The following is a 24091-nucleotide window of genomic DNA, read 5'->3' as shown; positions in this document are numbered from 1 at the left end:
GTTGATTTAAAAATAAAATAATGTTAGCATGTGACATTATTACCAGTTATACTACAGTTTTTTATTGTTCGAAAAATAAAATAATATATAAAAATGTATGAGTTCATGAGTATTACACAAATTGATTTTATTAAGTAGAGAATAATTTTTTTAAACAATATGAATAATAGACTCTCTTAAATCTTAATATTAGAACATTCGATCATTGTTAACTGTCCATGAATAAATCCAATCAAAAGAAATAAGTCAAATAATCATCTAATTAAAAATAATAAACATAATCATGTACATATCTATTGAATTGAACATCCACATATCTATTATTAAACCACTCTTCCACCTTAATCCATAATAAAGACGTCTTATGGCCCACAAATTCAACCCAACAGATACACAAATTTAATTATAATTTTAGTCTTTATTTTATCTTATCTTTATGTTTAGCTTATCTTTATTTGCTTTTATCTATCAATCAATATTCAATAAAATTTCTTCATCTTTTTTTTTTCTTTCATTATTCTTTCACAATTTTATTATCTTTACGTACTCTTTATGTACTCTTTCCGTTTTATTATCTATTTGTTCACGTTATTTAGTATTTTCATTATTTTATACTTGTGAATGATAATCGTGAAGGTTGAACACTAATAAGCTTGACCCTGAGAATGCGTCAAATATCGTTGGTGAGTATGAGTGGCCGGTATATCATGTTACACACATGAATGAAGAGATGGTAGAAGAAGCCGTGGTGAGTGGTGGGCAATGAGTGTCTGTGTGAGTGGCCGGTATATCATGTTACACACATGAACAAAGGAAAGATGGGAAGTATTAAACTATTCTTTCACCTTAGTCCATGCCAACAATAAATAAGTCTGGTGGTCCATAAATTCAGCCCAACAAAATACATAAATTCAGTTACAATTTATCTTATCTTTGCGTACTCTTTATGTACTCTTTGCGTTTTTTAGAAGACGTCGTTTATCAAGAACCGGCCATTTATTGGTCCGGTCCAACCGATCAGTTTTTTGTCGATTTTTGAATGGACGGTTATTAACAGCAGATCGGACTGTTTTCATCACCGATTTTCGATTTAACTAACTGGTTTGGTCAAGTTTTCAGAATTATGGTTGCAACATAATAAGTTAGGTTTATATTTATATATAAAGTAGAAGTAGAATAGTGTGTATCATGTAACATACATGGATAAAGATATGTAGTTAAATTATGTAACTTGAACAAAGATATGTAATTAAATCATGCAAGTTACGGGATGATAAATGGGCCAAAATCTGCTGAGTCGGTCCGCGTATCTTATTTCAAGTTAGCAAATATTATGAAGATAAGTTCAAATGTTTAATAGCGAAATTTAAGAAGTTTCACCATAATTTATCTTATCTTTGCGTATTCTTTATGTATTCTTTCTGCTTTATTATGATATCAGAGCTCCTCACAATAAAATTTCTTTAATATTTCTTTTCTTTTATTATTCTTTCACAATTTTATTATCTTTGTGTACTCTTTATGTACTCTTTTCGTTTTATTAGGAAGCAACTTTCATGTATGGTTATCAAACTCAGACCAGTCTAACTGATTTGACCTAAAAATTAGTAAATCAAACTCTAAATCGATCGGAAATGGCAAATGGCAACCATTTCCATGGACTCTTTTAATGACCAATTTTTTATTTTCAGAAGTCATGGACTCACCAAAGTGAGCATTACTTCATTTATACTTCTTAAATTTTATATTTTATTCTTGAATAGTAAATTATTTGCACATTTATTTTGTGCACCACAAGGATAGCAAAACTAGTTTTGAACTAAAATGTAGACATAATGACATAATTATTTTAACATTAGTGCTCATACAATATAATATACTATTAAAAATTCATATTAGTTCAAAGTAACGTTAGTCTGTTACATTGCAGAACATGTAAGTTCTGCCATTATACTAAGCTTTGGTTTAAGCAACTATAGACTAATTGCCTATTAATCTATTTTTCTTTATTTAGGGAATGGTTTAAAAATAACTAACTAGAGTAGGACCTGTGCGGGTATGAACAAAATAACTACATACAATTATTTTCTATGCAAAACTAATTAATGAATATAAATGATCTAGCTTTAAACAAAAAAATTGTATTCGATCTCGTAACAATCACTGAATGACATAGTGCAATAATTTCATTCACCATCAAAATATAAAGAACATAGAATCATAAAACATTATTAAAAACCTCCATGAAAATAACAAAGTATAATATTATTCCCTAAGCAGTCTTCTTTTGAATTTGATTCTGGACGAAACAAATATAACAACAAATAGTATTTGCGTTATTTGCTAGACCAACAATAGTTTATTAAAGAGATGATATATCATATATATTACAGTAATAGAAAGAATAATATTTTCATAAATAAATATATGCAACCATAAACACATAATGTAAGTTATGTTCATCATTAATTACTATAATAAAAAAAATTGTAAAAAAATAGAAGCTAAAAAATTTATCACAAAATAAACAATTCATCTCATCAAATATTTATCATCACATTATGATAATTTATTTGATTATCTGGATAGAGAGTTGAAAACTATCAATTGCACATAGTTTCATCACATCTATTATTAATATTATGTGCTTGTTTGGGCGCCATTATTTTGATAAAAAAAGATCTTTTTTTAATAAAAAAAGATTATTTTTTTATTTTTTAGCGTGTTTGGCAAATTTCTAGTAGTAAAAGTAAAAGCACTAGAAAAATTAAAAAAAGATCTTTTTTTGAGAAGCTGTAATTTACATCTTTTTTAAAAGATCTTTTTCTCTTAAAAAAAGATGTTTTTCATCTAATAAATAAATAAAAAAATACTTTTATATTGTTATACCCAAACATAATTGATAGATAAAAAAATCTTTTTGCATGAGATACCCAACCATAAAATTACTTTTACTTTTCCATAAGATCTTTTCTTAGAAACTCATCCAAACAAGCTCTATGAATATGCCATTTTCATGTTTGAGAAACAACTAAAATATTTTTTTTTCCTCTTTTACATCCATCCTAAAATAATTCTTTTGAATTTAAAAATTTGCTTCTCTTAATCTCCAATACCAATCAACTTATTCTTTTCATTTTAATAATGAAATATAAGTTTCGACAGTTAATCACATGTCCCAAAAATAAAATAATTATGAAGTATTGATATAAAGCCTTTCTTTGACTCTTCAAATCCAAAAACAGAATAAACGTACAAGTAAAAAGTTTCATAAAAAAGAGGACTAAATAAAAAAGAATTAATTAGTAAAATTAGTTTGCCAAAAATTCCTTTCAATAGTATCCTAAGAAAATTTAGTACTCCTAAGTATAACAATTAATATGAATTATAAACCTTATTTGACATATAGACTAAATCTCTTTTAAAGTTAAAAATAAATAAAGTTGAGGTAAAATAAAATTAAGATGATCAAACTGTATTGTCAATCAACTCCCAAAACTATATGAAGATTGATGATGAATGAAATTATTTCCTCCCACTTCAAGGCCTCTTCTTTCACCATAGCAACTACTTCACTCATCCTCTAAAATAAATAAGAACATTTCAAACCCGTTAACAAACAATAACAACTACTGTCAGAATCTATTTCACAATTGAAAATAAATTACAAAGCTTCATCACCTCTTCATCATTATAATCGTCATTCACCATAGATTTTGACTTATTAGAATCTCCACCCTCATTCTAAAACATTAAGAGCTCAACCATAAAATTAGTATGAATCACAATATAAGAGAGAATAAAAATATTGAGTTAAAGTAATTACCAATTCTTTGTTGTAGGCCCTTATATCGTCCTCATATGCTAGTCAGTTCTCCAGCATTTGCTTGGTATGAAGCTTTTTTTCCTGAAAAATGATAATATAATGAATTAGAGAATAAATCCTAAAACAACAACAAAAAAATTGGAAATAATTGTTATCCGAAGAAAGAAGAATAATAAAAGAATCAGAGAACATGTTTGCTTTGTTCATAGCATCGGACATGGACTTCTATCTGACACCACCAGCTTTTCCAACCTCGGATTTCAAGGAAACATAAGCCGATCAGAACAGTAAACAGCATTGAAAATTTGAAATCTCAGAGAAAAGAAGAAAAATGATAATAAAAATAAATAGAGAACAAAAAAATTTAATTCAAAGAGCTCGATTACATGGTATCGAAAATAGGAAGAGCTTGATTATATATATATTTCATTGGATTTAATGAATGCATGAAGAATCCAGAACAAAGAGCAACGGTATCGTGTTCTAGTCCTTCGACCCTGCATTCTTGATTATCCTAAACAAAATCCAAATGAAATCTCACCTTGTTTTAACAATAAACACGTGAAAGAATACAACTTGAACATTATTTGGGAAGAGCGGAAATCAGAAAATGGAACCAAGGAATGAGTCGATCAAAAAGTTGAATAAGCAAAGGAAGCAGAAAAATAGAGAATCGTTATTCGAGAATTTTTGCGTTGAGACCGAATTATACTAAACCAAATCCACACCTGTTATACATAAACTTTCTGTGTGCGGAAATTTCAAAGAGAAAGGTGAGGGAATCAAAACTCTCTGGTATGGGAATCTGTCTCAAAACTAATTCGAACGAAAAAATAAAAATAATAAATAAAGCTCGAAGTATACTCCATTAACTATCACCAACTTAAAAGAGAGATCCAAAGAAGAGGAGTTAGTATATATGTACCAGTTTGTTTCTTCTGTGGTTGAGCCTTTTGTGGAACTAAAATTGAACTGAAACTCAAGGTTTGGTTCTGTATTTTTGTGCGAAATCAAAAAGAAGAAGAAACATTATGAGATGGAAAAGGATGAAATGGAAAATGAAAAAATGGGAATTTCAAAAGAGGAAGAGTGAGGAGAAGAATTGAAAAAACAAAAGAGAAAAAAATCATCTTTCATAATTTTATAAGGGGTAAAAATGAATCTCTTCTTTTCAATTCAATTTTAAATTCAAAATTTAAATTTTAAATAACTGAAAGTTAGCAGTATAAAACAAATAGAAAAACACAACTTACTGAAAAGGATGACCCATTGAACAAAATACACAGCTTCTGACAAAATTTGTTGTTTCCTTTGAGAGAATTCAACTACATATTAATATCATTGAAGAAATAGCAATATACTGATATGTTAGTGATGAGTAAAAAAAAAACAAATCACAGATATAATATCAATGTGTTGACAAAGGAAATTTTCATCCAATAAAAAATGTTGACATAAAGATTCTTCAAGTAGATTATGAATAATGGAAACCACAATTACAAATGATTTGGTAAATTGCAAAAAAAAAAAGGTAAAACAATTAAGAGAATATTATTTGAAAAGAAATACATTACTAACTTGCGTGGAAGCCCATGTTCTCATTATTCATGGAGGCACTAAAATAGTTTCTTCAGATCAATATAAAAAAAAAGTAAAAAAAAAAAGTGTGAAAAAGTAGCAATTGGATAAAAATTCACCTGGATACTGTATAGTATGATATCTTTGAGGGGAGATGAGCGATTTTGCGTTGCGGAAGTAGCATAATATGCTTCACAGAAAAGATCACATAAAGCTGCTGAAAATTACGGAACCCGCAGCTGAATCGTCGGAAAGTGATGAAATAAGGCATGAAGAAGAATGTGAGATATGTCTCCGTATTATGAATCATATTTGAAAAATTTGAAATGAATAAAAAAAGAACATGCAAACCTGGATTGGCTGCCGGTTAGATCTCACCGCTATGTTCTTGTCGCTGCTGCTGTGCTCTCTGCTTTCTTAGTCTCGCTGCATGTGCTCTCTGTGCCTGCCGCTCAATTCGTTCTTTGATCTACTCTCTTCTTCCTCCTCCGTACCAACCACCACCACATTAACAACCACCACGAACTCTATCGTGACCATTGCAACCACCACCACCAAGCCTCCTCCACCACCATAGCGGTCCCACCTCATCCACCGCCATAACCCCTACCACCACCGTTGCTGTCTCTTTAATCACCACGATTCCACTGAACGTTGGAGCCATGAGGTGCGGCGGCATCAACAGTCTTGTGCGTCCATGGATTCTGTTCTCTACCTTCTTCCTTCTTTAATATCAAGCTCGTAATAGAAGAAAGGAAGATTTAGAGAGTTGAAGAATTGGAGAATATGACATATAGGTTAATTTGAATTTCAAAAAATTTTAAATTTCAGGATTTTTTGTGATTTCTGGTCAGTCAAAATTAAGAGCGGGAGAAATAAAGGGAAAAAATTGTTAGAAAGGAAGAATACATTGAAGTATCTTCTAGAAAAAGACTCTAAAGCATAACCAAGCATAAAAAAAGAAGGCATAAAACTATGAAATGAAGCATAACTAAGCATAAAAACAGAAGGCATAAAAATATGAAATGAACCAATTAACTAATGTTTGTGTATGTATGAATCATTGCATGCCATGTGAATGATGATGGATGTTAGAGAATCATTAGAATCAATTTAGATCAATTAGTATCGTTTATATTTATATAGCATATCTGTATATTAATTATAGGATTCTATGCCTTTATTACTTTGATTCATTTAGCATCTATAAATACCCCTTGTATAGTGTACTTTTCATCAGACTAAATATACACAAAACACTTTCTTTAGTTTGGTCTCTTGTTTCTAACATGGTATCAAGAGCTTAGGTTATTCTTTTTTCAGAAACAATTAGTTTCTACCTCCGTTATCTTGTTTCACCGGCAGTACTTTGTTCTCCGTTTTTGACTTCTTCCCGACGCCTTTCTTCGTCACCGCCGCCACCTTCATCTTCTATTTGTTGCAAGCTTTCGAACGCTGCCAACCTCGCCGCTGGACGCGCCCTCACGCGCCGCCAGAAGTTCGGTCACCGCTTCAGGTTCTCTCTCCTCAGACGCCATCCAGAACCATTGGATCCACGCCCAGGATCAACGGTCCCAGACAGCGCCACGTGTCGTCGCTAGCACCCATGCAGATCCGCCCAGCTCGCGTCCGGCCCGACTCGGACCGACCCGCATTATCCGACCCGCTGCCAGCTCCGTGCTCACGTCAGCGCTGACGCATCTCCTCCTCCTGTCGCGTGTTGCCACGTGTCTTGCTCAGCTGACAAAGCAGCTGACGTGGCCGCTGACGTGTTCGACAGTGGGACCCTCCCTGAGGTTTTTTGGTGAGCTCTTTCCAATTTTGCCATCCGTTTTCTCATTTTCTGCTCTAAAATTGCAGTTTTCTCTCCTCTCCTTGATCTATGTGACTACTATTATAGAAAAGTCAGATGTTTTTGCTGCCAGAGACAGAAAGAATAAATTCTGTCGAAAGTGTAACCGTTCTGGGCACCTCTTCTCCGACTGTCCTTCTGTTGAATGTCGCACATGCCACCAGAAAGGTCATATTAGCTACCATTGTTCACAGCTATTCTGCTATTACTGCAAGCTCTTGGGACATTTAATTACTGCATGCCCTACTCGCCCACCACGTCCTGATCCACTCAACATGTCTCCTGTCTCTCTATCTGATATTGCATCTCTTCTTCAGCGTCTTCTCTCCATTTCTGGTAATACCCCTGTTGCTTTTTCGACCCTTCCAGGTAATTCTAAATGGTACTTTGACTCGGGTTGCTTTAATCACGTCTCCGTTGTGTAATAGTTTCTCGTCCCTGTCTACCACTACAAATGGACCTTCTGTCAATACTGCAAATGGCTCCCTCTTGCACGCAACACACAAGGGTTCTATATCTCAGTCAACTCTTATTCTTCCTGATACTTATTATATTCCTAAATTAAACTTTAATCTTATTTCTGTTGGTCAACTTGTTGATCTGGGTTTTGAAGTCACTTTTTCCGTTTCTGGTTGTTGTGTACAGGATCCTCGGACGGGACAAATCATCGGAACTGGACGTAAGATCGGAAGGTTGTTTGAACCCGAGAATCTTCATATTCCTCCTATACCAAATCTCTGTGCTGCTTCTTCTCCCTCTACCCTTCACTTATGGCATCAACGTCTTGCCCACACCTCATTAGGAAAACTGCATCCTCTTGTGTCTCAGGGTGTTTTAGGTCAGGTTCCAAATGAATCTTTTGATTGCATTTCTTGCCAAACTGCCAAACAACCTGCTCTATTTTTTCACAATAATTCATCTCTTGCTTGCTCTCCTTTTGATCTCATTCACTCTGATGTTTGGGGCCCGGCTCCCACTGCCTTTATGGGAGGAGCTTGATACTTTGTCGTTTCCATTGATGATTATTCTCGTTTTACTTGGGTTTCTTTGATGACTAATCGCCATGAGTTACCTCAGATCTATATCAACTTTGCTACTATGATTAAAACTCAGTTTTCCAAGGTCATTAAGGTTTTCCGACGTGATAATGCTATGGAATACCATGACTCTGAACTCTTAACCTTTCTTGCAAAACAGGGTACTTTGTTTGAGTTTTCTTGTCCTGGTATGTCTCAACAAAATGGTAGAGCTGAACGCAAACACCGTCACATTCTTGACTCCGTCCGTGCAATGCTCCTTTCTTCTTCGTGTCCTGAGCGTACTTGGGGTGAAGCTGTTCTTACTGTTGTTCATGTTATCAACAGACTCCCTTCTTCTGTTCTTGGTAATGTTACTCCCTTTGAGCATCTTTATCATACCTCCCCAGATTATAGTTCTCTTTGAGTTTTCGGTTGTGTATGTTTTGTTCTTCTTCATCCTCATGAACATAGTAAACTTCAACCTCGAGCTCACATGTGTTGTTTCCTTGGTTATGGCACTGAACACAAGGGTTATCGTTGTTGGGATCCTCTCTCTAAATGCATTCGTATATCTCGTCATGTTGTCTTCTGGGAGCATCACATGTTTTCTCAGTTCTCATCCTTTGAGTCAATTCCTACTACTCAATCACCTTTGTTTACTAACCCCAATGTTGATCTTTTTCCTAGTGATGATTCTACAGATTCTATCTCGAGTGACCCTCCACAGCCTCCTATTCTTCCGCCTTCTCCATCTCCCGATGATTCCAAACCGGACGATGATCATGCTTCTACCGTGATGCCTCCTCCTCCCGCTCGTTCTTCTAGGGTAAGGAATCCTCCTCCTCATCTTCTTGATTATCATTGTTTTTCTACTATCCTTTATCAACATGAACCTAAGTCATTCAGAGAAGCCTCCACAAATCCAAATTGGCAACAAGCAATGCAGGAAGAAATACAGGCACTTGAAAAAGCACACACTTAGGATTTGGTTGATCCTTCTTCTGATCAGGAAGTTGTGGGCAGTAGATGGGTATACAAGATCAAGACTCGCTCTGATGGATCTATTGACCGTTATAAGTCCCGCCTGGTTGCTCAAGGTTGTACGCAAGAGTATGGTATTGATTATGAAGAGACTTTTGCTCCTGTCACTCGTCTTATGTCTGTTAGAGCTCTTCTTGTCATTGCCGCGGTTAAAAAATGGTCTCTCAGTAAGATGGATGTGAAGAATGCATTTCTTAATGGGGTTTGAAAAAGAGAGTCTATATGAGACCACCTCCGGGATATCCTTGTCCTGCTAGTAAGTTTTGTCTCCTTCGCAAGGCACTTTATGGACTTAAGCAAGCTCCTCGTGAATGGTTTGACAAGTTTAGCACTACCATATGTAGTCTTGGTTTTACTTCTAGCCCTCATGAGAATGCCCTCTTCATTCGTAAAAGAGAACGTGGAGTTGTTCTTCTACTTTTGTATGTTGATGACATGATCATTATTAGAGATGATGTTGATGGTATCTCTGATCTCAATGCCTCACTTCACCATACCTTTGAGATGAAAGATCTTGGTTCTCTCAGCTATTTTCTTGGTCTCGAGGTCATCTCCACCGATGATGGCATCTATCTATCATAGGCTAAGTATGCTTCAGATCTTCTTGCTCGTGTTAGGATTACAGATAGTCACACTGAGTCTACTCCTCTTGAGCCTAATGTTCGATTTACCCCTATGGATGGCACTATTTTGGATAATCCGACTCTCTATCGACAGTTAGTTGGGGGTCTCGTCTACTTGACTGTCACCCGACCAGACATCGCCTATCCGGTTCATGTACTTAGCCAGTTCTTGTCAGCTCCTCGTACTACTCACTATGCGGCAGTTCTTCACATTCTTCGCTACATCAAAGGCACTATATTTCATGGCCTTTATTTTTTTGCCCATTCCTCTTTGTCTCTTTAGGCTTACTCCAATGCTAATTGGGCTGGTGATCCCACTGATCGTTATTCTACTACTGGTTACTGTTTGTTTCTTGGCGACATTCTCATTTCTTGGCGTGCTAAGAAGAAAACGTTCACTGTTCGCTCAAGCACAGAAGCTGAATACCGTGCCCTCGCTGACACCACTGCTAAGGTTATCTCGGTTCATTGGCTTCTCGAAGATCTGGGTGCTCCTCAATCGTCTCCTACTGATATTTTTTGTGATAATCGCAGTGCTATTCAGATTGCACATAATGATGTGTTTCATGAACGCACCAAACACATTGAAATTGATTGTCACTTTGTTCGGCAACGTATCCTTATTTATGCTGTTCGTCTCATTACTATTGGAACACTGGATCAGACTACTGATATCTTCACGAAAGCTCATCACCCGACTCGTTTTCAGACTTTGTTATCCAAACTCAAGCGGGTATCCTTAGCTCCCACTTGAGTTTGAGGGGGGATGTTAGAGAATCATTAGAATCAATTTAGATCAATTAGTATTGTTTATATTTATATAGCATATCTGTATATTAATTATAGGATTCTATGCCTTTATTACTTTGATTCATTTAGCACCTATAAATACCCCTTGTATATTGTACTTTTCATCAGACTGAATATACACAAAACACTTTCTTTAGTTTGGTCTCTTATTTCTAACAATGGACATATCATAAATAGTACCTCCATAGCTGAGAGCATTGACAGCGTGAAATTCCACTAACTTGAAACCCTCTATTAGAAGAATTGTATTAGATGTATAATAATACTCTCTGAGATTTATCTTTTTCTTTATTTGTTCTTCATCCAAAAGTAAACACCAATGCCACCTCATCCTATCCTATCCTATAATCCTATCCTATCCTATCCTTTAAAACAAGGTTTTTTCGGTAGTGAAAATCCAACATGGCATGCTCCAGATTCATTTTCAATCATTCCTTCCTCTTACATGAACCTCATCTCTCCCATCCCGTGTCATTGTTGTCACTTGCCACAATACAACAATTGGGCACAAAAATTCAATTTTTGAATTTTGAATTCAGAATCAAAATTGAAAAAGATATTCATACCCATCATTTGCATTCTCCCTCTAGTCTCAATTGCTATTTTTCTTTCTCCTTCTTTTTCATCATCATATTTGGTTCCTCTTCCTCTTCAGTTCGTATCTCCGTTCACTGATATTATTTTTCGGTTTCTTCTTCTTCTTCTTCAGTTCTTTTTGTTCCTAATCTCCCCTGAAGGTGGAGATTATAGAGTTTGAAGGCAGTTGCTGTCATTGTACCCGACGGCTCCAACCTTCAGGGAAGTCGTCGCGGTGGAAGGGACGGCAGCGGTGGTGATAAGGGTTACGAAGGTAAAAGCGGTGGCGACGTCGACTATGATGGTGGAGGAGTATAAGGCAGCATGGGTCTGACTGGTCACCGTGGAGTTTATCACGGTGGTGAATAAGGGGGAGGATGTGATGATGGTCATGCATGCTAAAGCAAATTGTGGAATGGGTCAAGGTATGCAACCAAGGAGGAGGCAGATGCAGAGACAGGTTCGACGGCGTTTGTGCCGGCGTTTATACCCTTCTTGCCATATTCTCTCTCATAGATTTATCATTCATGTACATAATGTCATTATTTAACATTAACATTGCCCTAAATTTCATATTTCAAAGTTTGAATTCAAAGTTAAAAATTAGAAAAGAATAATATTCCATCAATTATTTTTGTTTTTGTTTTTATTTTTCTCTTCGGCTCCTCTTTCTTCTTCTTCAATTTCACCACTTCTATCTTTTTCATCTTCTTCAGTTTTTTTTCCATTATCTATTTCTGTTTCTCTCTTCTTCTTCAGATATCATGCTTGCCACTCTCATTGTCGCCCTTTCCTTTTCAAACTTCTATTCAAACCCATGCTTGCCACTCTCATTGTCGCCTTTTCCTTCTCAAACTTCTATTCAAACCCAGAAGCCACCCACTGCTCCTTCTCCTACCAGCGACGGTATGTTACCGATTTTCACCTCATTTTTTGTATTCTATTTTTTTGAATCTATATTTCAATGATCCCTCTTTAATTTCATGCCATATCTAACATCTTGCTTTGTGCTTAATAATGTGTGCTGGCATCTTTTCAGGGTCGTCAATAGATCAAGGAATAGCATATGAGCAAGAGAATGAAGGGTTCTTTTCTTCTTTATCTGATTCTATTTTTCTGTTCTTTTCTTATTCTTCATCGTCTCAGATATCTTTATCACCGGACAACCTTTCTGAGTCATTTAGTGATGCCGTTCCAGGACTCAGAGCTGAAGGAAGTGCATACCGGAGCGCTAGGGCTCAGATAATCGCCGCAAGGAGGTGCGTTGGGTCAACGTCATTGGCGACATTCACAGGAACAGAAGAGATACGTCGAAGCCTTCAAATGGCTCTGAATCCGAATCGATTACGAAGTTCTGCTAAAATACTTGCTGGGAAATGACTTGCTCCCTACCTGCCAATCCCTTGGTGAGATGTACCTTCGCCTCGAGCAGTTCTCTGATGCTCTACCTTACTAGGTAATACTCTAATTTCTTCTTCGTTTTTTTCTTTCCAATATGTTCCTCAACGTTGCAAATTTTCCTCTTTCGATTGCAGAAGATGCAGTTAGACCTTGCAAGTTGCAAGGAATGCCCCTGCTAAGGTTTCCTTAGTTTTCTTGCTCTTTGCGGCATCCTCCACTACGTTAGGGCAATGAGTCACGGGTTTTGAGTGATTGGAAGGGTAGAGTTGAGGGTTTCTCCGGTGGTCTACCTTTTGGTTTGCATTACATTTTCAAGCGTGAATGGATGTTGAAGTCACTCATCAGTTAGTATTTGTGATAGCTTTATGGTTCGTAATGCATTTTTGTGTATAATTGCTTTTGTATGCACAACGCCTACCTCACTTCTGCTTCAAAATGGGAGTTCCTTTTGTTCTTATAAGCTCCAAAAGAGCCAAAGATAATCATCAATCGTTAATACAAAATTACTCACGTGAAGCTACTTTTTACATGGATACTAGCACTTAGTTATATTTAATCTTTCTTTTTTTGGGTAAATAAAATGAAATTAATATTATTATTATTGTTGTTGTTGTTATTGTAAGTACTATCTTATGATTCATGTCTCTTAGTTTTATATAATGTGTTTAAAATTTTAGGGACCAAATGCATTAGATGAATGATGAATCTGAAATTTTTACAAGGGTATATCGTATTTGAAGCTTGCTAATGAAGTAAACTATTGATGATTTATTATGTATTTTATAGGTATTTTATTTTTGTCATTGTAAGATTTATGGGTCACACTTTCAGTTTGGCTTATTACTTAAAGTCTCACTAATTGATTGGGTTTGTAGTTGATGATAATTTTTTTTGTGAGACTTGATTTTGATTTGGCAGAGAACCTAAGTGATTGTATGGATGTTCAGATAAAGAGATGAGCTGCAGGAAAACAAAAAACCAATATGCAGTCACTGCTATCATCATTACAAGATGTATCTCTTTGACATAAATTTTGTATTGCTAATATATCATTTCTCTTTAGAATTTTGGAATGTTCCTTTTCTACCCTATGTTCTGACTTGCATTCTTAGTTATTACTCTAATGGAAAATATAAAGGAAGTGGAGACAATAAGTTTTCTGGTTTTGTTTTTAACCAGATAGTCAAGAATGAAAATATAAGCAAGAATGATCAGATCCCGAGGATTGTAAATTAGAAAGAATGCACCATATATGTAAACGAATGCTGCTATTTTTTATTAAATTATTAACCATGTTGCATGTACCATATGATGCTTTGTGTCTTTCAACTATTATCATGCAACCAATCATTATATGATTTAACATGTTATTTATAATGTTGATACTGCTTTGATACTATTCAAGCACATTTAGTGAGATAAGCTTAGTTGTATTGTTTATTTAGCTCCATTTGCATGACCCTTAAGTGTTGCATGCAATTGCACAATCGTTCCTCACATTTCCGATTGTTAAATTTTGGATTCTGTCAAGAATTCTATCATTTTTTTCTGCTTTAGTTAGTGATATCCTTTCTTTGAATAATGGTTAATTTCAGGGGTTTGTTTGCTATTGGTAATGGATGCAAGAAGTTAAGAAATCTAATATTAAGTCACAAGGGTTTGGAAGCAATTGCTACCGGATGCAAGGAACTTGCACATCTTGAAGTCAATGGATGCCACAACATTCGAGGTTTGGGACTAGAATCCATGGAAGGATCTTGCCAGTATGTATGTAAAATAAGGAATGAATTAACCATTCAATAAATAGGCAACATAAGGAAGCATGGGACACATGTTTGGCCTCTTTATATTTACATTTGGTCAAGTTTTTCATTGCTTGCTATGTGTGTTTCTCTGTTTATTTATCGTTTGTGGTGCTAAGCTCAGCTTTCTATCGGCAGACGTCTTATTGAGTTGGCATTATTTTACTATCAAAGAATTATTGATGTTGGTCTTCTTCAGGATGGAGAAGGATGCAAGTTCCTATAAACTCTTCAACAGGAAGATTACTCAAGCCTTGGGGATGGTGCTATATTTGGTATACCTATTGGCTGTAGGAATTTAAAGGAACTTCATATCCATTGCTGTTATGAGGTACTTCATTTGCATGCCTATTTGGTTTACCATGTTAAACTTCATTTAAAAATGAATATTTTTGGGATGGCTCACTTTCAAAATTAGGGCTGCACATGGATTGGATAATATCCGCATATCCGCGATAATTATCCGCATTTGATCCGAATTTTGCGGATATTATCCGATCCGCAGAACCATCGGATCGGATCGGATTGCGGATTCGGCAGTGATATCCGCGGATCCGATTCGCAAGTCCGCATATCCGCATATCACATATAAATAGCATAGTTTAAGAAAGTAAACCCTAATGTGATATGAATTTTAGTGTGTTATTTTATGAATTTTATGATATTTTATTTTTAATTTTTTTATGTTGTACTTCAACTTAGAATAATTAAACTTAAATCTTGTGTTATTATTTTGTTTTTGTTATTCAAGAGAACTATTATTGATAATATTTTATGAGTAAATAGGCTTAAACAGATAAAAAATAAATTTTCTGGATTTTTTTTTTGTAAAAACAGCCAAATAAAATCTTAAAATAGTTTTTTTTTTTAATTTATGCGGATATACCCGATATCCGATCCGATCCGATCTACATGATTAGATCGGATCCGGCCTAAAAAAAATGCGGATATCGTATCCGATCCGATCCGATCCGATGAGTGCAGTGCGGATCGGATAGAATTTTAGGCTATATCCGATCCGATCCGATCCGATCCGTGTGCAGCCCTATTCAAAATGCTCTCTGTGTAATGTGATATAGGAGAATGACTCTAACTCATTTTGTCTCAACACACAATTTTACTAATTTTTTCTTTATCTAAATGGCTTCTTTTGGTGATTCCACATTCAAAACTAATGTTAGTCAATAAAATTTGAAAACTATGAGAATTTGAGACCAGTGAGCTACATGAAAATGAATGTCAACATGCAGTATTTAACTTGGTTACAGCAATTTATTCACGTCCCATGCATAATCTACCATTCCCTTTTGATCTGTTTCATCGTCCAATACTGCATTTCCATTCTGCACACACATGAAAGTGTGTTACGTTATATATATATAATATAGTAAATTAATTGGTATATGCTATGATGTTTATGCAACTTTGGCAAAAAATTAAAAACGTTGCTAAAATTAAAACATATTTTTTAGTATGTTACTCATTTTTGTTGAGTTTGAAGATTAGAAGTGTTTCATCCAAATACAGTTTTAGCATTAGTCTTAGGCTTTTAGCCTTTTTTCTCTTATCTTTTAATTCAGTTTTTCCCAAATTTTTGAAAAGTGCAGATGATTCTATCACAAGTTGAAGTTATTTGGCTGATTTATATAGCTTTATTGCACCAAGTATCATTTCTTATATGTTAGTACTTTTCCATTTTATATTCCGACTAACTATTTGACTTTATGAAAGTATCTTTTTTTTTCGAAAATATTAATTCTTTGTTGTTAATAGTATATTTTTCGTTACTCTCTCTTGAATACGCTTTGTTACTTTTTATCTATTCTGAATCTGCGTTGCTATAGCATATATTTTTTTTTTCTTAATTTGTCCTCAATTTGGCTTATATGTTTGTTACATGTTTTTGGTTGCTACAACCATTAGCTAAATACATATGATTCAGGCATTCATGTATTCATTTTCTAAATTTGATATTTTGATTTCTTTTGCTTTGTCTAGATTTATTGCAATTTGAATGGTACTTTATATCATTGTTGGTTCTAATCTTTTTCTTTTTCTCCTTTCAGAAAACTATTGTAGAATCTTTTAAGCCATCACCCCTTATTTTTATTTATTTTTTCTATTTTCAGATTTTTTTATTAATATTTGATTTATTGGCTAAAACATTTAAGATTGTTTAGCCCTCGAATTTAAACTATGGATGTAGTTGAGTTTGAGTTTAGTTTTGTTAATTTGGGATTAGGTATATTTTGAATTGTACTCAGAAAATAAAAAATAGGATTAATTTCGAGTAATGTATCTTTATCTTATAATAATTATTTTGTTTTATTTTAATTTTTTGTGTTAATGCAATGATTGATTTTATACTTTGTTCAATTAAGGGAGCACCAGTGGATTTAAAGTATGTAGTGATTCCTATAGATGAAAGAGAGTTTTAGAAGATAATAGGGTCATTAAAATTTTACAACTGATTTAAGCTTAAAAACTTAATTTCTTTATTATTATTAATTATTGTTATTCAATTTTGATTTCTTTTTCTTTCCATTATTTAGTATTTTTTTTGGCATATAAAATAAAATTTTCCTCTTTATTTTACTTTTTTTTTTCACTACACTTTTTATTTTTGCCTCCCAACAATAATTATTATGGATGATTTCAATGAAATAGTATGTTGCTTCATGTTTGGATTTGGATATTTTGCACTATTAGGTGTTAAAAGGATCATGTTAATAAAGATAAATAGTCTAAAATAAAATTGAAAGTAGTGTACATGATGGAAAATATGGTACAAAAAAAATTAATAAAAATATACTGCAAATTTATTGGTAAATGTTGTACATGTCAGAATTGACTATTTGAAGTTGGTGTTAGATAATAAGAATATAATTGAATGGATAAAAGCCAAAAAACATGTAAACTGCAGTTTTTGAAGCACAAAATAATTAGCCTTAGGCATATATTTCAGGATCTATTTGTTGTGGTCAAACGTGATAGAAAAGTCAGAGCCAAATTAAAAAAGATTGAGATTAAACCAGTTTTGAAAGGAAAATCAATGAGTTGAATGTTACGAGAACGTGATTTAGTAAGGAAAATGACATAATGTCGAGCAAAACAGGGCGCTTAATATTAACGATTTTAGAGACAAAATGGTCAGTTCTAAAAGTTGAGTGATGATGTTGAATTTTTTTTAGTTGATTTGAATACTATATCTTAAATAATAGTTAGAAGACTTATTTTTTTAATGTATATTTTATATACAGATTGATCATTCTATTGTTAAAAATTTTAAAAATGAAGGAATAATTTACATCACTATAAAATTTATTCTTTTTGTATTTAATAATAGAATTTAGGTTATACAAATTTTGAAACTAAATCTTGGAACTTAAAACAAAAATAAATTAGCTGAGGACAATATAAGATACGTTTAAGATTTTAGTATTTTTTTATTTTTAATAGTTTATTTACCATTATAAAATTATTTTAATTAAATTATTATAAAAAAATAATTTATATATTGTAAAAATTAATTATATATATATTAGTTAATAGTTTTTCATTATTTAAAATAATTAAATACTAATTTTATGCCTTTCAATTTTAATTAACATATATGATATATCTAATATTTTTTTATTATTTTTGTACCATCCCCGTACATGGCACGGGTCGATGCACTAGTTATATGATATAAGAATTGTATTTTCCCTTTACATTTCTCACTTCACTACTACATCTTTCAATATAAAGACGAAAGGAATTATAAGTAAAAGATCGTTTGTAGGTGTACCAAGTCCCTTAATACATATACTACATTTCATTCAAATGGATGATCGGCTAACTTGATTAATGTAAACCTGTTTCCTAAGCAGCTACAATATACTTTAAAGAATAGTGGATAGATATGCCTTCCAACTTCCACATCAAAAACAATGAATTGGAAGAATGCATGATCAGCATAGATTAGTGTCCTTAGTCTGAACGGTAACTGCTCAGCCTCCCAATCTAGAGCTGTTTTCCGTTTTGCTTTGAAACTCGGTAGATTCTGGATGGAATCACCCTTTACAAGAACAAGGACTCCCAGATCTTAAAAAAGGGCACAAGGGCTCAGATTTGTAACATTTAAATTCTAGTTCCCTCACCATTAGTAGCTCCATACACTTACTGTCATTTATATAGTAGTTCCCTCACCATTAGTAGCTTGCAAACAAAGAACTGTAGTTCTTAACGAAGGACTTCAATTGAAAAATGTTTTTTATATACTAAAATTAAAATGGAACTTATTCTTTGTTCTATAATTGACTGATGACAAAAATTGTGTTGTGTAATTTACTGATTTAAATTAAGTTTGATTTTCAATACAATTGATGTGCTTCAATTAAAATAGAATATTTAAAAAATTATACTAATAATAATCTTAACTTATGTCATAAAAACGCGTATTAGCTAAATTTATAATTTATTATTATTTAAATTATATTGATTTAATTTTTATTTTTAAATTTAATCCAATTTTAAATTTTACATTTCAAAATATTTTAAATATCTCGCCCAAATTTTAATACATGTATTTAAATAGTATTCCAAAATGTTAATCAATGATAAAATATAAACGAGATAAAATCTAAATTTTTGAATTTAAATAATAACTCATTCAAATTTAAAAAATGTGAATTTATTCGCGTAATCAATAACTACTCAATGTTTTGTAATCTATATTAATAACTATTAAAGGTAAATTATTCAATGTGAATTACTCCACGTGTCATGTTTTTTCGTTGTTCTTTCTTTTTTATTCCTATGTACACGAAAAAATTAAATTAAAAAATGTTAGAATAATATAAACCGATCTAATTCATATTATAATAATTTTAGCCGAATAATTAGAATGAAAAAAAAATTAAATTGATAGAAAGCATAATCGTGAGTAAACGAAATACATGTAAAGATTTTTATAATTTATAGGTTAAAATATATTAATAAATATCACATTTTTTACGCAAACAAAATAAATAATAAAAAATATTATTCTTATAAACATATCTATATATATAAATATTATATTATTTTATTTATTTAAATAAAAAATCCCAAATTGAAATGATCGAATGCGGTTTATACCTATTTTTTATTTATTTAAAAAAAAAAACGACTTCGTCCCTGAAAGTAAACTGGAAAGATGAGATCCTAAGTAAGAAACCCTCTCCATATGCTTACGTTACGTGTATTCCTAACGGACTTTACTCAATTGCCACTCATTAAGAATGTTATAACCAGAGTTAACAAATATTATCCCCATCAAATGTCTATTCCTTATTGGTCTAACAACATTAGCCACCTTGGCCACCAATAAATTTTGACCACCATAGAAAATACCTAATAATATAAAAGTTGCTGAAAAGATTGTTATTAAAAAAAAACGGTACTAAACTTTCTATAGCATAGCTATCAATAAGATGAAGATTATAAAAATTAATTTTAAATTTTAAAACTTAAAATAATTACAATTATTTTAAGTTTTTTTTATATTTTTATTATTTTTAAATTTTAATATTTTATATAATAAAAAATTAAAGGATAAATCATATAAGCAAATCAAATAAAAATTAATATTATATAAATATTCTAAAATAAATTATCTTACATATATATCCTAAAATAACTCTATTTAAATTGAATCAATTAAGTTAAGTTTTGATTCAGCTAGGATACATTAGATGTCACTAAATTATTAACTCTTTCAGTCACCAAAAAAAAATTATTAACTCTTTCAGTACTTGTCTGTCCTGAATTATTAACTCTTCCCGTAGTTATGTTTGCCTAAAAAAAACAAATTTAATCGTATCAGTAACTAAGCAAAATTAAAAGTTCAAAGAAAAAGCAAAAAGAAAAAAAAATGTAGACACCTCTTTCTCCCAATCAATACGAAGAGTTATGATCATCAGACTAAGTACTTGAACAACAAAGGCACATATGATTCCAAACCAGAGTCCCTGCACAGTACCTAAATAATTAAGACACTCCGCAAATAATAATAGATTTCAGTTTGGTATTTTACATACCTTTGTTTCAAGATGCAAAACGAAAGCCAATACAATAGCGGACGGAACTCCAACTACGTAATATGAACCTAAGTTAATAAAAGCACCCATTTTCTGCTTTTTACATCCTCTAACAATTCCTGAAAGAACACCCTGCAGTCCGTCCAAGAAATTGGATGCTGCAAGAATTGGCAGCATGAGTCCCACGTGTCTAACCACTTGTACGTCATTACTATAAACATGGCCCCAAACATTGCGTAACAGTATCATCAGTGTTGCAACTAGGATACCCTCAATAATGGTTGCTACTAACACTACACGTACTGCCAAACGTGCAGGCCAAGGATTACCAGCCCCAAGTTCGTTTGATACACGAGTGCTGCAACACAAACAAACAATTATGCAATTGCAACCGTTTACTTGATTTCGACATTTGTCACAAAATTCTAAATGTTCATAAGCATACAGTAGTAATTAAATTACCTTATAGCTCCACTTAATCCCAACGGGATCATCCAAATAGTTGATGCTGTGTTCACACTGAAATTTCCAACAATAATTATTATTAGATCGGTGCAAATAATAATATCCACTATAACATGTAAAGTGCTGGTAGCTAAGAATTGTGAGAACTAACCAAATAGAAAGCACTGATGTTTGCAACTTTGGATTTGGAAGACGACCACCTAGGAGAACCATCAATTCAAACGACCACATTTCCAAGCTGTTCAGCACAATGAGAACCAAACAAAAGCTCATTAGTAGAGGATCTCGAACAATGTAACGGTGGGGAAAGCAACAGTTAGTAGAAACTTACCAAACCATAATAGAAGAAAGAATAGCAAGTTTCAAAAAAGAAGGAATGTTATGGAATGCCTCTAATGAAAATCCAGTCCAAGTTTCTGAACATCTTGAAGAAAATTTTATGTATAAGGCAAGTATCAACACATTCACCCAATACGATATACAATTTGATAAGGCAGCTCCAGTACTCCCTAAGCCAGCTTTGAACACTAACGCCCAACACAAAGCAGCATGCAGTGTAGTAGCTACTCCAGAGCTGAGCATCATTGGAACTCCAATGTTCTGTGTCTGTAGAAATCTAGTCTGACACTGAAGAACACTAGAAGCAAAAAGGTATGGAATGATTAACTTAGCATATCTTCCTGCTTCTGTGGAGATTTCGTGATCCTGGCCAAATAAAATCAAAATGGATTTTGTATTTGCCCAAACAATAGAGATGGGTACGCAAAGAATGGTAAGAACAAGCATGGCTCTTTGAGTGTGTATGCCTAACATCTGATGCTGTCCGGCTCCATATGATTGGCCACACAAAGTTTCCAACGTACTTGCAATTCCCATCTGTCATTATATGAAACCAACAAGGAGTTGAACACAAAGTTAGTTGATTTAATAGGAACAGTTGGCAATGAATTAATTTGCTTCTAGTTTTCATGCCATGGAGGGGTGTAACCAGATCTGATTGGTGTTAAATATTTTTTAACAAATTCTTTATCAAATCCAAATTATAAACGAAAAAAGAAGAGAAAAATTCGATTGTTGAAATCGTAAAAAGAGTATTAAGAGATGAAAGTAAAAAGAACTAACCACTAAACCAATGCCAGTGACAGAAGTAAAGGAAATGGCCATGGAAACGCCGGAGAGAGTCAACACGCTTACATGACCAACGAACATTATTGAAATAAGTTCGATGGCAAAATTAAGAAAATGCACCATAATTAAAGGTGCTGCCAAATATAGTTGTTTTTTTATTTCTTTAAGTATTGTTCTTAACTTGTTTTCATGGGACACGCGAGGTTCACCAGAGATACCGGTATTATTATCCTGTTCTCCCTCCATGGATTAATTTTTACACTAGATTTAGAGACAAGAAGTTTGTGAGAAATTTATGGGAAATTAAAAAAGATATCCTTTCGTTTTGGGTTTTATTGTTGAAGAGAGAAAATAAAAAGAAAGAAGAGATGGTAGAATCATGTTACACGCATGAGTTATAGGGAAGGTGGGAAGCAACTTTCACGCATGAATAAAGGGAAGGTGAGAAACAACTTTTACGCATGGTTATCAAATCTGGATCGGTCTGGCCGGTTCTACCGTAAAATTGGTAAATCGGAAGCTAAATCGGTCCGGGTTACTCTGCTAATCATTCTTGCAATTGAACCGCAGAAAATCCTCCCTCTGTTTACATTGTGAGACCTGAAACAACAATCTTGACAGAAAACTCCTCATGGACCATAAGGCCTTATGCGCGAAAGGACGATGCAGAAGCAACGAGGTGTGTAAGTGTGTAAGAGAATGGTCAATAAAGGCAGTGAAAGATGGCATGAAATTCCCATAGTGCACACAACATCACAGCATTCCAGCTGTGATATTCTCTACTTCAGGCTATATTGGCAAACACTTCCATGAATTCACAGACATCATCATCCCACTGTTTCTGACTTCTAGACAATTCAATGGACAAGTTAAATTTGTTGTGTCCGAAATGCGTCCTTGGTGGATTTCTAAGTACCAAGCAATTCTCAGTAAGCTGTCCAATTATGAGGTCTTGAACATTGACAAAGTTGACCAAGTTCACTGCTTCACAGGTGTGAATGTTGGTCTCAAAAGGTATCCAAAAGAACTAAGCATTGACCCTCAAAAGTACTCCTATTCCATGAAAGACTTCAGGAGTTTTCTGAGAGACTCTTGTTCAGTGAAGAGAGTTAATGCAATCTAATTGAGAGAGGAGGGTGAAGATGAGAATAATAAGAATAAGAAGCAGCAGCCAAGGCTTTTGATTCTTTCAAGAAGAAGAACAAGATCATTCACTAACACAGCTGAAATAGCAAAGATGGCTAGAAGCATGGGATTCGAGGCGATCGTAATGGAAGCTGGTGGAAGCATGTCAAGCTTTGCAAATGTGGTGAATTCTTGTGATGTGCTATTGGGAGTTCATGGAGCTGGCCTCACTAACATTGTTTTCCTTCCTGAGAATGCAGTTTTGATACAAGTAGTTTGGTTTCGAATGGCTTGCTAAATATGACTTTGAATTGCCCTCAAAGGATATGGGACTAAAGTACTTGGATTACAAGATAAGTGTGGAAGAAAGCACTCTTATTCAGCAATATCCACAAGATCACATGATCATAAAGCACCCCCCATCTATTGGGAAACTTGGATGGGAAAGATTCAAGTCTCTGTATTTGGAACAATGCTAGATCTCAATAGGTTTGTGCACATTTATTTACACATTTATTTTGTGCACCACAAGGATAGCAACACCAGCTTTGAACTAAAATGTGGACATAATGACGTAATTATTTTAACATTAGTGCTCATAATATACGATTAAAAATTCATATTAGTTCAACGTAATGTTAGTCTGCTTCTGCGATGATACTAAGCTTTGGTTTAAGAAACTATAGACTAATTGCTTATTAATCTATTTTTCTTTATTTATGGAATGGTTTAAAAATAATTAATGTATAATAATACTCTCTGAGATTACCTTTTTCTTTATTT

The 24091-nt window shown here is 33.4% G+C and overlaps 1 protein-coding gene and 1 long non-coding RNA gene across 5 annotated transcripts; both read right to left on the bottom strand.

Annotated features, from left to right (window-relative positions):
• Nucleotides 1–3284: 3284 nt before the first annotated feature.
• Nucleotides 3285–6407, bottom strand: LOC114927230 (uncharacterized). Of its 4 annotated transcripts, none has more exons than XR_011879416.1 (8): nt 5756–6397; nt 5524–5643; nt 5080–5151; nt 4752–4818; nt 4017–4340; nt 3827–3907; nt 3682–3744; nt 3285–3583 (listed from the first exon to the last, which is right to left on the bottom strand). It is a non-coding gene; the product is annotated as an uncharacterized lncRNA (long non-coding RNA). The 4 variants fall into 4 exon arrangements; XR_011879417.1 differs by having other exon boundaries at nt 4017–4078; XR_011879418.1 differs by having other exon boundaries at nt 4017–4068.
• Nucleotides 6408–20098: 13691 nt separating this feature from the next.
• LOC114927227 (protein DETOXIFICATION 16-like) lies at nt 20099–22928 on the bottom strand. Its single transcript, XM_029296867.2, has 7 exons — nt 22178–22928; nt 21387–21931; nt 21207–21293; nt 21053–21109; nt 20591–20948; nt 20435–20521; nt 20099–20348 (listed from the first exon to the last, which is right to left on the bottom strand). The coding sequence occupies exons 1-7, from the start codon at nt 22427–22429 to the stop codon at nt 20232–20234; spliced, it is 1503 nt and encodes a 500-aa protein (XP_029152700.1). The 5' UTR covers nt 22430–22928; the 3' UTR covers nt 20099–20231.
• Between the last annotated feature and the right edge of the window lie 1163 nt (nt 22929–24091).

This window comes from Arachis hypogaea, unplaced genomic scaffold (assembly GCF_003086295.3).
Source record: "Arachis hypogaea cultivar Tifrunner unplaced genomic scaffold, arahy.Tifrunner.gnm2.J5K5 arahy.Tifrunner.gnm2.scaffold_66, whole genome shotgun sequence".
NCBI classification, from domain to species: Eukaryota; Viridiplantae; Streptophyta; class Magnoliopsida; order Fabales; family Fabaceae; genus Arachis; species Arachis hypogaea.
The sequence above is the reverse complement of the archived record's forward strand: the minus strand, read 5'-3'. Positions and strand labels throughout refer to the sequence as shown.